The sequence below is a fragment of the Scaptodrosophila lebanonensis genome, unplaced genomic scaffold (genome assembly GCF_003285725.1).
Source record: "Scaptodrosophila lebanonensis strain 11010-0011.00,11010-0021.00 unplaced genomic scaffold, SlebRS2 tig00000080-arrow-pilon, whole genome shotgun sequence".
NCBI lineage: Eukaryota > Metazoa > Arthropoda > Insecta > Diptera > Drosophilidae > Scaptodrosophila > Scaptodrosophila lebanonensis.
This window is the reverse complement of record NW_022060561.1, coordinates 1,779,916-1,793,777: the sequence shown is the minus strand read 5'-3', so window position 1 is coordinate 1,793,777 and position 13,862 is coordinate 1,779,916. Positions and strand designations below refer to the sequence as shown.

Genomic DNA, 13,862 nt, shown 5'->3' with positions numbered 1-13,862 from the left:
CAATTTGGAAAGTATTTTCTCAGTATGCGCTCGAAAAAATAGGTAAGGAACACAAATTGTATATCATCCGATGTATTGGAGCGACGACAAGAAAACTTTGGTATGTCTGGGAAGACGCAGCAAAGTCGTATGATCACGGTTCCGAAAAACTCCTTTAATTTAAAATACTTGGATTTGGTTTGATGGTTAAAGATTCCTCATTTCTTCACATGAAACTTTTCGTTGAACTGTTTGCTGCTCTTCTATCCAATTGGATATGATAAGTTTATTTATTTGTATTTATTTAAAAACAAATAGCATTTTGTGTGTATTTTTCACCCACCACCAAAGTTCTTGAACGTTCGCACAGAATAATTAATTTTTCTTGCTTTATAGCTAATAGGTGGACAATCCTTTCGCAAGACACAGGCAGGCTTTGACTCATCGATAATATATCCTGGGTTACAAACGCACGGCGCACCGCACTCAAGGGTGCAAAGGACGGTCTTCACCATGCATGTCTCTGGACAGGCTCCTCCACAGCCCACATTGGTGCCATTCTCGGTGCAATCAACCTCGCAGAGACCGAAGGCCATCCATTGCAGCAATAGGAGAAGCGCGAAAAGCGCCTTCATATCCAAGTCCGATGAATGTGGACTCAAAGCGATCTGAACACCAACTGTTCCGATTTGAAATGCAGCTGAAATTCATATACGCCGTTAATGCAAATCGCAAGAAACATATTTCTACAGAAAACAGCTGCAAAACTTAATTGACTTTGTAACTGGAGCCCCAGACGATCATACTCGTATTACCAAACGCTAATTCACGCTCCTCGACCTCCAATACAATCGCATTCAATTGAATAGGAACTCAGGAAAAAAAAAGTGGACTGTTAAATGTAGTGCTCTTGCCTGATATGAAAATATAATAACTTTTAATTACAAATTTAATAATTTAAAAATCTCTACTTTTTATAAATTTCATTCAAATTGGTCAATTTTACGAAAAGTTAGTAACGAAACAATGTTACTCCAATACTACGCCCACAAACTGCAGGAGCGGGTTCCCTCTTCTTCTTATTTTTTGTTTCTTTTTATTTATTTGGACACACTGTTGGGCTTGCTCGCCGACAGCTTTTTCTTTTGTCAATTCAGCGTTGGGGTACACCGTTCAACATTTCCGGTATAACGCTTTTACGTGAAGAATGCACACTTTTCTAGAATTTTGACGAATGGCTTGCGTGGGTCCTAGGGTTATGCAATGTAATACTTAACAGCTTCATCATTTTTGTGTTCGTTTTTCGAACAAATTCATCTTTATTCTGGGATATTATTTTATGATATGATATGATTCCATAATGGTTGCTGAACATAAGAAATGGCGTATATGTATATAACTTAAATGTGAAGAATGCAATAATGCTGGCTATGCCTGTTGGTAAGTGTATGAGTGCGTGTGTGTGTATTTATGCATTCATGTATGTATGTACATATGTATGTATATGTGCCGAGTCTTGCAATGGAAGAGCTTGGAAGTCAGTTTATAAAATCTTTTAAACCAATCAGTACTTGATTTGCGATGTGGGCCTTGAAACCGAAACATAATTGCCCTCAGGGAGAGATTCCTGTTTTAGCAGCGGCTTGGGTGCATAATGCACGAGTGGGGTTATTGGTGCGATCGGTGCCAAAACCTTCGCAGCGATCAGTTTTTTCGGTTCTGGTAAGGGTATCTTAATATCCGTCGGCTCACGCTGCACAATGGCCTCGAAGCCGTTGTGGTCATCCGCCTTGTATTGGACAATACGACGATAGCCATCCGGATCGATTAGCTCATAGATGCCCTCGACCTTGTCATCCTTGCGCGATTCCTTTTGGCTCTTGATATCACCCGTGTGCTCATCATGGACGGCCCAATGGAACTCATAGGCCACTGGTCCGTAGTCGAGCTCTGGCTGCAGTTCGATGGCGCAAGCCATGCCAAACAGGCCAATGGAGAGTATAACGAAGAGCTGTATGCGAAAGACCCTTGCACGAGTTATTTAGAGTTGTGAATATCTTCCTGGAACAAACATACCTTTTCCATTGTTCGGTGCGTCTAGTCTCTAGTCAGTCTACTCGGTCCAAGTCCAGAACGCTCGCATATGCATGCGACCAAGACCAAATTCAAAGTAATTAATCGGTGGAGTCCTCGGTGTTTTTATATGCTTCTCATTAGCAGCCGCCAACGGCTTCGATGTGGCAATCTTGAGTCGATATTGAAGTGCTGTGGCACGCGTTCATTAAATGTCTACCAATAATAATGATAATTAGGCAAGAAATCTTGCAAAGTGCTCCGAAACTGGTCAGCTGAACTTTTTGGTTCGCTGCAAGCTTTTCAAATGACTATGGGGTGTTCGAAATTTGTATAAGTAGATGATCAATGAATCCAAATTAAAATGTCGCCCAACTCTTGTATACCCTGTACCCGTTCCTCTTCTTCCGCTCTCTGGAATAAACATTATTGTATCATTCGTTTCTAAGATAGTTATGATATTCTGCGCCGATGTTGATGAATTTTGAGAATAATACCGGACATTATTAAAAATTGGGGCTATAAAAAATAATGTGGCTAGTATACTTGTATGTGGTTCATATGGTCTCAGTCAGCCCTGCTTCCTTATTTCTGTTTCATCCATTTAGACTCTGATACATATAAGAAAATGTTCAACCCTTCTTCATCTTCATTTATCTTCAAATTCTGGATAAATTAAGGAAATTCGTTTCTTTGAATTTAAAAATGAAACATCGCACAGCTAAAATGCTAAATTTACAGGTGGTTGAATCAATTTAAAAATCAAAAGCATTAATTAATTATTTAGGTCGTTGTTCAATATTAAAAAGTTGCAAATAGGAAAATAGGAAAAGATAGTCTGTTGCTGACTTTATGTTTTACGTAAGTTTCAAAACCACTTTAAAGAACTTTTTTGTGATGAATTTTCACAATACATAAAAATCGTAGAAATAATTAAAGTTTTAAGTATGAACGGTATAAAACGCTTCTGCACACTGAACAAGTTTTATGTGAACAATAATTTTCTCATTAAGGAAAACACGCACATGCACAGGTAATCAACAAATCTTGAATATCGACCAACAAACAACACGATAACTGTTAAATCTTTTCACACTTGTGGGTATGTCCGAATATCGAGCAATTACTCAGATCGTCTGCAACATATCATAGCGGCAACGGCTCTTCTGATTACCGCAACTAGTTTGTTGCCATTAACGAATATTTTAATTTTAATTCAACTCAACAATATCTGGTATGCGTACTTGTTGAATGCAACATGCCACAAAACTAGGTTACACTTGAGCACAAAATCAAAGCATAATTTGCATACTCGAACCATTTGAAGCTTAACACATTAGTGGCTAGGCATCTGAGCCCAGCCCTGCCCAGACGAGAGGTGGGCGCTACCTATAGAAAAATGTAAATGGACACGGAGATGCCAAGGTACGCTTTTCTTTGCCTCGCCTCCGTGAAATACAAGAAAATGACGCAGGGAGTCTTCCTCAAAGCAGAATTACAATCGGTCCGTTCAAAAAGTCTGCCATTTTTGTGGGGTTAATTCGATTTTGATCCACTTAGATGTGATTTTTCGAACTACAAAATGCCCTTTGGTTTTTAGATTGACATCTATTAAGATATCTGATGTGCTATAAATTTTCAAATAAATAAATAAGAACTGAATCAGCATGTACATTACAATGGCCAAGATATAATCCAGAGGAACCGTTGCTATGCCAGGAGAGCTTGGCTTCGCTTTTAGACTAGCACACCATGCAAGACCTGCGTGAACTGGTTGTGAAAATTTCCCCCAAAAGTATGCAATGCGAAAAAAATTAATTAAAAGAAACGCAACGGGTTTTGAAGCGACGCGAGAAAGGAGGATGGATAGCTAGGATCAGCTAAGGAGAACACATCCGTCGACCTTGCCAAGAGATTTCTATAAATAATACAAATAAAAATAAGACTAAAGTCCTAGTTTCACTTATAGTTAGATTATTGTTCAAGTGTTATTTATGTTGTTTTAAATACTTGAAGTAGAATTAAATAATTCATAAAGTAAATTCATATGTGTATGTAGTTTTAAAACAACAATTTTGTTTGCTTGAAATTTTGCATTGATCTAAAGAAAGTTGAAAATTCATGTTTTAACTAAATTATTGTCTTCACAAATTATTCTCATCCCTAAAAATAATTTCTATTAAATAGTTTTGTAGTAGTGTCGGCTTTTTTTTGTTGTTTCTTGTTTCTTCTTTTGGTGTTTATTGTGCTTGCTACTCTCAAACATTTGTATTTATTACAATTTGTGGGAATACCCATTTATTTGTATGTGCGCTTGCTAAAAAAATATTAATTAAATAAAATTTAGTTTAAAAAATATGTATTTAAAGAAGTGCGCGTTGAAATTGTGTATTTCTGGGAGTCTGGACCTAATGTAGAGAATTTCCAGTAGGCATTGTTATTGCCATTAAAATTAATTCATTTGGAGTTCTTACGACTAAAATAATTTCGAGATAGATTTGTGCTTTCTATTCAAAAAAGTAATACGTTTTTTGGTTTCACCATGAATCCAGGTTACATGACCAAGTTTCGGCCGCATTGCCCAGACCATCCACAGGAAGATCTAATTGAGGACTTTCGCGCGGGAGATTTGATTTGTCCCGAATGCGGTTTGGTGGTTATGGAGCACGCTATCAATGTGTCGGCTGAGTGGCGCTTCCTTGAGCCCACAGGTACAGATCCGTGTCGCGTGGGCGCCATTTGTGATCCCCTGCTAAATGGCGAGGACATGTCGACTGTCATCGGGCCGATGCCCATGAGCCGGGATGGCAACTACCAGTTGCCGACTTACATAAAACGTCGCGTCTTGTTGGGCACAAATAATGCCATAAAGCGTGGTTTCGACGTCATTGCGGTTATGGTTAAGCGCCTAAACACAAACGAACAGGTCAGGGATCGGGCCAAGGCATTGTACAAGCAGGTGCGTAGAAACGGACACATTATGGTATCATATCTATATTGTGTTATCGACCCGTAGATCTACGATTCGAAGCTGATCCGGACACGCAGCACGGATGCCAAATGTGCGGCTTGCATTTACATTGCCTGTCGTCAGGAGAACATTCCGCGCAGCTTCAAGGAGGTGTGCGCCATTTGCAATTCCAGCAAAAAGGAAATCGGACGCACCTACAAGCAGCTGATGACTGCTCTTAAGTTGGACCTGGATTTGGTTGGCAGCAAGGATTTTATGACGCGTTTCTGCTCCACCTTGGGTACGTTGCTTTCATGAATAGATGTGAAGAACCTTATCTAAGTCTTATGTGCTCGCAACATCTGACAGCTAGCTGGCCTCATGTACTAACTAAGGATAGGATTAGTAGGGTTTTGAAAAGTGAATTTAGCCGTCCGTCTCGTCTTGGGGGACAATTAAAAAGTGAACACAGACGAAAAGCCAAACACCTTGCAGAAACGTTAGATCTTTATGTACCGCTCGGACTTCAGATGGAATGTCAGTTTGGAAGGCTTTTCAAAGGAAGAAGGATATTCGATATACAATAAATCAGTTGGAACAAGTGAGAGCATCTAAACAGCAACTTTTAGGAAAAGATTTAAATATTAGAAAGAAGTACAGAAATAAATAATTCACATAATATATAATAAAGCACATAATTCTAGATAGACAGAACAATCGCTAATCGGCCAGGCAATCAAATTAGAAATTTAGTAAATGTAATAATATTTACTATATACATGTAGTAAATGAAAAGAATTAACGACCTCAAATTGTCAAGATGATTTTAAATGATGCTCGAAATTAATTTCGAAATAGTTTTAGCAATGAAATAATTCCGTATTCTTCTGGTGTTGATTCCCAAACTTTCCAATTCTTGCAGATGTTCCCGTCTCTATGGAAACTGTTGCCATGCAAATTGCTTCAAATTCCATGGAGATTTATGAACTAACTGGCCGCTCACCCTTGTCCATTGCCTCGGCTGCTATCTATATGGCCACCCACACTGCTGCTCCGGAGTACCATCGCGAGGCCGGACATATAGCCCGTGTAGCCGGAGTCGCATTGACTACAGTAAACACCATCTACATGATAATGTTGGATCACCTGGATAAGATTTTGCCCCGCGGCACTAATCGCTCCATGTTGCCCATGCCGAATCTTGATATATAGTATGGGTTGGTTTTAAATTCCCAATGCATTCATTCTCTATTCAAGAAGTCACGATGAAGGCTAGGGAGCTAGAGCTTTATGATCCATTTATAAATTCGTTCACAATTCATTTTAGAATTTAAGACTTCTCATATTCAACTTACAGACAAAATAAAGATCTTTGTTTAACGAATGATATACGCACTTAAAGAACTCAATCAAGCATGCTGTTCTGAAGTTTCTAGTCTAGGGTTTATCCTTAAGATGTGAATTATCTTAAAGCTGTTAAATACAGATTGTACATAAACTATACATAAATTCCATTTATTTCCATTCCTCTGCATTATTGTTTTTCTTGCTCCCCCTTTTTGCGCACGGTTTGTTGCCAACGGGAACGCAAGAGTTCTCGTCTAAGGGCATTGCTCTCCGTCTCGATTGTTTGCAGTAACTGTAAGGTTTAAATCTTTTTAGTAACTTTACTTATCTACATCAGATTAATGTTCAAAACCTACGCTATGCGTTAGAGCTACACGCTCCAGCGTCGAGGGATCGGCATCACCAGGCACCAAGCAAGATTGGCACTCAGAAGAGGCCACCTCCTGTCTATAGCGGCGACGTGCCGATGAATCAAGGTCTTCATAAGGTGGCGGTGGTTCGATAGGTTTATCTTCCGGCATTTCCTTGTTCTCAGCACTTGCACTATTGGTTGCTGTTCTCTCCGCTTTAATGGCGGCCAATTCCTCGCGTAATCTTTGATTTTCCATCTCAAGAAAGTCGATCTGGAATTAAATTAAGTTTTTACTATCAAGAAGAATGAAATCTTCTGTAAACATGTAGAGGCTATTAAATGACTTTGTTATATTTTATTCTTATTTCTCTTTCGCCAATAATGTTACTAAATATTACTCAAGAATTGTATTCGATTACTCACGCTCTCCAACTCAAAGTCCATCTCATCGATGATATCATAGGACTCATCCAGGGCCACCTGTAACTTAACTATCTTCGATTGCAATTGCTCCACTTGAGTGCGTTGATTTTGCGCCGAGTGGCGCTTCTCCTGCACTATTTGTTGCTCTGCAATTGATAGTGTGAGTGGAATTGATTACCAACCAGCAATCTCGCTAACCTGTATGCCTTTGATCCAAGGCCGATTTCATGACCAAGCCAGTCAGCGTCTTCTGTCGCTTGAACATCTCCTCCAGCGCTTTGCAGCGCTTCACCTTATCCAAGTAGGCCTCATGGAGCCTATTGTATTTCTTCTTGTGCTGTTGCAATGCTTCTAGCAAGGAATCGCGTTCGCCCTCCAACTGAAATGCCTTGATCTTGGCCTCCACGTTTATGGTGGCGTTTGTGCTTTGATCGCTGGATATGCGATTTAGTCGATGACGCAGTAAGACATTCTCCTCCTCCAATCGCACGATTTGTGCCTTGGCTGCGAACGCATTTCACAGTTGATGAATCGAAATTAATATTTTATATTTAGTATACGCACCAGCGACCAATTCAGCTTGTAACATATTTAAGCCCGAAGAACGCTCCATTTGTTAAACTAAATGTTATCTTTTCGTTTGTACTTTTTGCACCTGGTTTATTGACACTTATATTACAACAGTTATAACCAGATAAGTTATCAATCAGTAGTTGCCGTACCACGAAAACTTGAACTTAACTATAAATTTTGTTGTTTGTTTCTATCCGTGTTCAGTAATAAAGCTAAGGTCGAAAAATATCATCAAACACAAATGAAGTACAAGTAGTTTATTTATTTAATATTTATATATTCAATTCTTCATCCCATTTGTACAGTTATTGAGCAGTTTTTTATCAACAAGCTTTGAAAAGTGGCAAAGCTTTCAAACTCTGCTGTGGTTGTTAACTTGACTCTCTTAAGAGAAGAAGCTTTGGCAAACACTTTGGTGTGTTTGCCAACATTGTTCCATGCCGAATATTTATTTGAACGTGAATATGGTTTTCTTTTTTCGTTTCGAATATGAATGTAAACTGCTATCAGTAATGAAAACCGTTTAACAGATCAAAAAACAACAAATCAGATGCATCAGACTTACGAATTGTCACTGGATGGGAAGACCTGATTCTGGAAACCCTGGAAAACAAATGAACCGCCATTCCACTCGCTACAATGACCGGTTGGTTGTTAGCTTAAGTATTCCTTTTAATTATACATATTTTTGTTTTTGCTGGTCGCTTCTCTGCTTTACGTTTATAAAAAAATGATAACTTTTATTTATTTCATTTTATGGGCTTTTGATGCTGAAGTGGCTTTGCTTACGTACCTAGTATGAAAAGCGAAGAGGAGGGCAGTGGTTTGAATTTAATTTAAAATAATAATTATTATTTATTTATTTGATTTTCTTGGCTCTTGGTGCTGACGTGGCTTTGCTTAGGTACCTAGTATGAGAAGCGAAGAGGTGGGCAGTCGTTTGAATTTAATTTAAAATAATAATTATTATTTTTTTATTTGATTTTCCTGGCTTTTGATGCTGACGTGGCCTTGCTTAGGTACCTAGTATGAGAAGCGCAGAGGAGGGCAGCCGTTTGAATTTAATTTCCAAAAATAATAATTTATTTATTTATTTAATTTTCTGGGCTTTTGGTGCTGACGTGGCCTTGCTTAGGTACCTAGTATGAGAAGCGCAGAGGAGGGCAGTCGTTTGAATTCAATTTAAAATAATTATTATTATTTATTTATTTGATTTTCTTGGCTTTTGGTGCTGAAATGGCTTTGCTTAGGTACCTAGTATGAGAAGCGCAGAGGAGGGCAGCCGTTTGAATTTAATTTGAAATAATTATTATTTATTTATTTAATTGATTTTCTTGGCTTTTGGTGCTGAAGTGGCTTTGCTTAGGTACCTAGTATGAGAAGCGCAGAGGAGGGCAGCCGTTTGAATTTAATTTGAAATAATTATTATTTATTTATTTAATTGATTTTCCTGGCTTTTGATGCTGAAGTGGCTTTGCTTAGGTACCTAGTATGAGAAGCGAAGAGGAGGGAAGTCGTTTGAATTTAATTTAGAATAATAATTATTATTTTTTTATTTGATCTTCCTGGCTTTTGATGCTGAGGTGGCCTTGCTTAGGTACCTAGTATGAGAAGCGCAGAGGAGGGCAGTCGTTTGAATTTAATTTCCAAAAATAATAATTTATTTATTTATTTAATTTACTGGGCTGTTGATGCTGAGGTGGCTTTGCTTAGGTACCTAGTATGAGAAGCGCAGAGGAGAGCAGTCGTTTGAATTTAATTTGAAATAATTATTATTTATTTATTTAATTGATTTTCTTGGCTTTTGGTGCTGAAGTGGCCTTGCTTAGGTACCTAGTATGAGAAGCGCAGAGGAGGGCAGTCGTTTGAATTTAATTTAAAATAATTATTATTATTTATTTATTTGATTTTCTTGGCTTTTGGTGCTGACGTGGCCTTGCTTAGGTACCTAGTATGAGAAGCGCAGAGGAGGGCAGCCGTTTGAATTTAATTTCCAAAAATAATTATTTATTTATTTATTTAATTGATTTTCTTGGCTTTTGGTGCTGAAGTGGCTTTGCTTAGGTACCTAGTATGAGAAGCGCAGAGGAGGGCAGTCGTTTGAATTTAATTTGAAATAATAATTATTTATTTATTTAATTGATTTTCTTGGCTTTTGGTGCTGAAGTGGCTTTGCTTAGGTACCTAGTATGAGAAGCGCAGAGGAGGGCAGTCGTTTGAATTTAATTTAAAATAATTGTTATTGTTTATTTATTTGATTTTTTTGGCTTTTGGTGCTGACGTGGCCTTGCTTAGGTGTCTCGTATGAGAAGCGCAGAGGAGGGCAGTCGTTTGAATTTAATTTAAAATAATTATTATTATTTATTTATTTGATTTTCTTGGCTTTTGGTGCTGACGTGGCCTTGCTTAGGTACCTAGTATGAGAAGCGCAGAGGAAGGCAGCCGTTTGAATTTAATTTCCAAAAATAATAATTTATTTATTTATTTAATTTATTGGGCTTTTGGTGCTGACGTGGCCTTGCTTAGGTACCTAGTATGAGAAGCGCAGAGGAGGGCAGTCATTTGAATGTAATTTAAAATAATTATTATTATTTATTTATTTGATTTTCTTGGCTTTTGGTGCTGACGTGGCCTTGCTTAGGTACCTAGTATGAGAAGCGCAGAGGAAGGCAGCCGTTTGAATTTAATTTCCAAAAATAATAATTTATTTATTTATTTAATTTACTGGGCTGTTGATGCTGAGGTGGCTTTGCTTAGGTGTCTCGTATGAGAAGCGCAGAGGAGGGCAGCCGTTTGAATTTAATTTCCAAAAATAATTAGTTATTTATTTATTTAATTTACTGGGCTGTTGATGCTGAGGTGGCTTTGCTTAGGTGTCTCGTATGAGAAGCGCAGAGGAGGGCAGCCGTTTGAATTTAATTTCCAAAAATAATTAGTTATTTATTTATTTAATTTACTGGGCTTTTGGTGCTGAAGTGGCTTTGCTTAGGTACCTAGTATGAGAAGCGCAGAGGAGGGCAGTCTTTTGAATTTAATTTCCAAAAATAATTAGTTATTTATTTATTTAATTTACTGGGCTTTTGGTGCTGAAGTGGCTTTGCTTAGGTACCTCGTATGAGAAGCGCAGAGGAGAGCAGCCGTTTGAATTTATTTTCAAATAATTATATTTTTATTTATTTGAGTGATTATTTGAAATAGTCGAGTATATGCACTGCAATTCGGCGCATCCTAGGGATACGAAGTTGGACCAGTGGAAGTATATGTTTATTTGTTATAATTTATAATTTGTTCGTTATGGCTGCTACAGTGCTTCAACGATACATCTTGTTCGCCCTCCATTTAAAATTCGTTAGTGGAATCCTCTCTCAGTCTCTCAATAAAAAGTCATTTTTATTTTTGTCTATTTTCTAGTTTAGGTATCATTTATTTTGTTGTCAGGAGTCTCATGTTTTCATTTTACAATAATAATTACTCATTGAATATTTTCACTAAATAAAAATATTTCATTCTGTTTCTTAAAAATAGTTATTTACTTGCACCTATGAAATACGCAGCTAAACTGTATTAAAATCGCTTTTAAATATATGTATGTGTCTATATGTGTATATGTATTCATATACGATATTGTATTGCAATACAATCCCGAATCATTTGTAATTGTGTTGCGGTGTATATTTGTATAACTATGTATATAGCGTACACACACACTCTTATTCTTTTCTTGATTTATCCTTTAGTGTGGTTTCTGCAATCCAGTCCACATATATGTATATGTAGAATGCATCACTTATGTACTAATCTGCCATACATATTCATAATACATAATGCATAACGAAACGTAAATAATGAAAATTTCGTAGAGAAAGTGCAAATTACCAATTGGAATAACTAAGTTGCATATGATAGTATCTAACAGATACTAACTAACTATATGACCACGTACGCATGTAGATGCGTACTTATATGTATACATATATATATACTTAATTGAGATATTTAAGGCATTATCGCATTTAAAGTACGTCGTTCTGTGTTAAATCTAACACTCATTTCGGCCGCACAGACCTTGAACATTAGTTGTCTGCTCAAAAGATAAAAATTAAGAAATTAAAATTTGATTTAGGCTTAAAATTCTGCCTACATGCGACAACCCGTACATTTTCCATCGATATGGGCCGCGTGTACATACATATCTATCTCTATGCTATATTTTTGTTATACTTATTCATGTATGTATGTATGTATATAGTATCTATCATTCAGTTTGCTCTACTTATCTTTATGAATTCTTCTCATTTCCTACATACGTTTCATTTATTATTGACTCACACATCATTTCACAGCACAATTTCCATTGACAATTGTTTGCATTCAATATTATCAACATCTCAGTTGCTAAATAAATTTTCCACATAATTCCAATGCTAGACTTATTTTTGTTAGTGCGAAACCGAAACTGCACAAAGTGCCAATGAATGAAGAGCATTTATTATACATACATATGCTAATAATTGATTCTCCAACAAGTTGAAGAATGGGCTTGGAACTAAACATATAAATTGCAGATTTAATTGTAGTCTAGAACAAAATTATAGCTAAACCATAGTTTGTTTTCTTAGCTATTTTATATTTGTTTTTTTTACGTTTTTTTCTTCTTTCATTACAATACAAGTTATGCTTATCACAAGGGGCTACAGCTAAAATACACCGCTTCATAATGTTTAGACAATAAATTAGGTTTCCTAGGACACGGTACGTGTACGTATATAGTATTATTGCAACACTCCAAACTAAATCCAGATTTGAACGGTCATCGATATTATAAAAGAGCAAAGTAAATTTGTTGTTGTTGTTTGTTGTTGTTGTTGAAAAGTTGAACACTTCTTTGTTTGTTTGTGTAAGTACAAAAGCTGCTGGTTCTGTTTTGTTTTTCTTAGTCAGGAATAATAACGTGAATAGCATTTTGTTGTTGTAGTTTCTATATTAATCTGTATATTGCCTAAAAGAGACCCTGGAATGTGTGGGGGTAGGCGGCCTTTGTGGCATAGAGAAAATCTACTTAAACAGCTAAGTGAGAATGTGAAAGTTACATTTCCCCCTTCTTTTTCTTTTGTTTTTCTTTTTCTAGGCTGCTACATTAAGCACAGGAACATGTTGCACGAAGGACAGGACGCCACCGCTATGGCAACAACTACAAGCGCATCGATCCGGATTCGTCCATCTCGTCGTTGTCATCGTTGATAAGCTCATTGCGATCATCATCGATTTGAATTTTATGGTGCGAGGCATTGCGGGTGTGTGGGTGTGGCGGACGAATGTGCGGCGGGGCGGTGGTTGTGGTTGTTGTTGCGGATGTGGCTGTGGTTGAGGCTGTGGCAACCTCTGGCAGATTAGGCACCACTGTCTCCGAGCTGCACGGCAGCATGGTGTAGTTCAGATCTTTGGAATTGGTGCGACGGTGCCGCAGTATGTTCAGGCCGGCTGATTCGCTGCTGCTTGACGTTTGGCTAGGACCTCCAACGACGGCCGCCTTAATGTTCAGATCCTTGGAGTTGTTGCGCGAATGACCACGCGAGCCCAGCCCAGTATTTCCTTCCATTTCGTTGGAGTTCTTGAGCTTCGATTCCGCCATCACATTCTTGAGGACATTCACATTCTTTTTGGCATTGCTGTGGTGATGCGGATGGCGCAGGAAATCGGCATCGAAACGTATGTTGTTTGGCATATATATCTGATCGTAGGAGTGATTCCGCGAATGCTTCTTCACGAAGTGGCCGCAACCCGTGGTCAGCTCATCGTCGTCGTCCTCCTCGGCGCAATCCTGCGGTCGCAACTGGTTCTGTATGTAGCGAATTGGGAGTGTGGGATCGTCACGCGCCAATTTGTGGCGCAGATCGTGCGGATTTAGGTCTGTGGAGTGGTTGCGGGTGTGCGTCTGCAGCTTCTTGAGATTCTTATACTTATCGCCCGCCCCATCCGCGGCTGTTTCGGGCGTATTGTGATCCTTGGCAAAACTCTTGATCATTTTCACATCGCACGAGGCACTGCGGAAATGTTTCTTCGATTTCATTTGTGGCAGATTGCAGGTATTGGCAGCTGGTATCACGTGTCCGCATTTATCGTAGCTGTGGGGGAAACGAAAGAAACTATAGATAAACGACTCGA

General features: G+C 38.1%; 5 protein-coding genes across 7 annotated transcripts in view; 1 reads left to right on the top strand and 4 right to left on the bottom strand.

The window, feature by feature from the left end:
• Positions 1–228: 228 nt before the first annotated feature.
• Positions 229–652, bottom strand: LOC115625904 (accessory gland protein Acp62F-like). The gene has a single exon (XM_030521134.1). It carries the CDS (start codon positions 612–614, stop codon positions 315–317), a length of 300 nt encoding a protein of 99 aa, XP_030376994.1. The 5' UTR covers positions 615–652; the 3' UTR covers positions 229–314.
• Positions 653–1,543: 891 nt separating this feature from the next.
• LOC115626041 (cuticle protein 7) lies at positions 1,544–2,064 on the bottom strand. Its single transcript, XM_030521292.1, has 2 exons — positions 2,056–2,064; positions 1,544–1,990 (listed from the first exon to the last, which is right to left on the bottom strand). Exons 1-2 carry the CDS (start codon positions 2,062–2,064, stop codon positions 1,544–1,546), a joined length of 456 nt encoding a protein of 151 aa, XP_030377152.1.
• Positions 2,065–4,526: 2,462 nt separating this feature from the next.
• LOC115625969 (transcription initiation factor IIB-like) lies at positions 4,527–6,386 on the top strand. Its single transcript, XM_030521213.1, has 3 exons — positions 4,527–5,011; positions 5,069–5,303; positions 5,925–6,386. The coding sequence occupies exons 1-3, from the start codon at positions 4,595–4,597 to the stop codon at positions 6,212–6,214; spliced, it is 942 nt and encodes a 313-aa protein (XP_030377073.1). The 5' UTR covers positions 4,527–4,594; the 3' UTR covers positions 6,215–6,386.
• Positions 6,387–6,431: 45 nt separating this feature from the next.
• LOC115625970 lies at positions 6,432–7,809 on the bottom strand. The gene is made up of 5 exons (XM_030521214.1): positions 7,689–7,809; positions 7,323–7,628; positions 7,125–7,270; positions 6,706–6,972; positions 6,432–6,641 (listed from the first exon to the last, which is right to left on the bottom strand). Exons 1-5 carry the CDS (start codon positions 7,735–7,737, stop codon positions 6,537–6,539), a joined length of 873 nt encoding a protein of 290 aa, XP_030377074.1. The 5' UTR covers positions 7,738–7,809; the 3' UTR covers positions 6,432–6,536.
• Positions 7,810–12,303: 4,494 nt separating this feature from the next.
• Positions 12,304–13,862, bottom strand: part of LOC115625854 (solute carrier organic anion transporter family member 5A1) — a 32,552-nt gene continuing 30,993 nt past the window's right edge. For all 3 annotated transcript variants that reach the window (XM_030521060.1, XM_030521061.1, XM_030521062.1), the window contains one exon: positions 12,304–13,822. In XM_030521060.1, the coding sequence (XP_030376920.1) occupies positions 12,889–13,822 (934 nt within the window). In that variant the 3' untranslated portion in view covers positions 12,304–12,888. The remainder of the gene's footprint in view (positions 13,823–13,862) is intronic.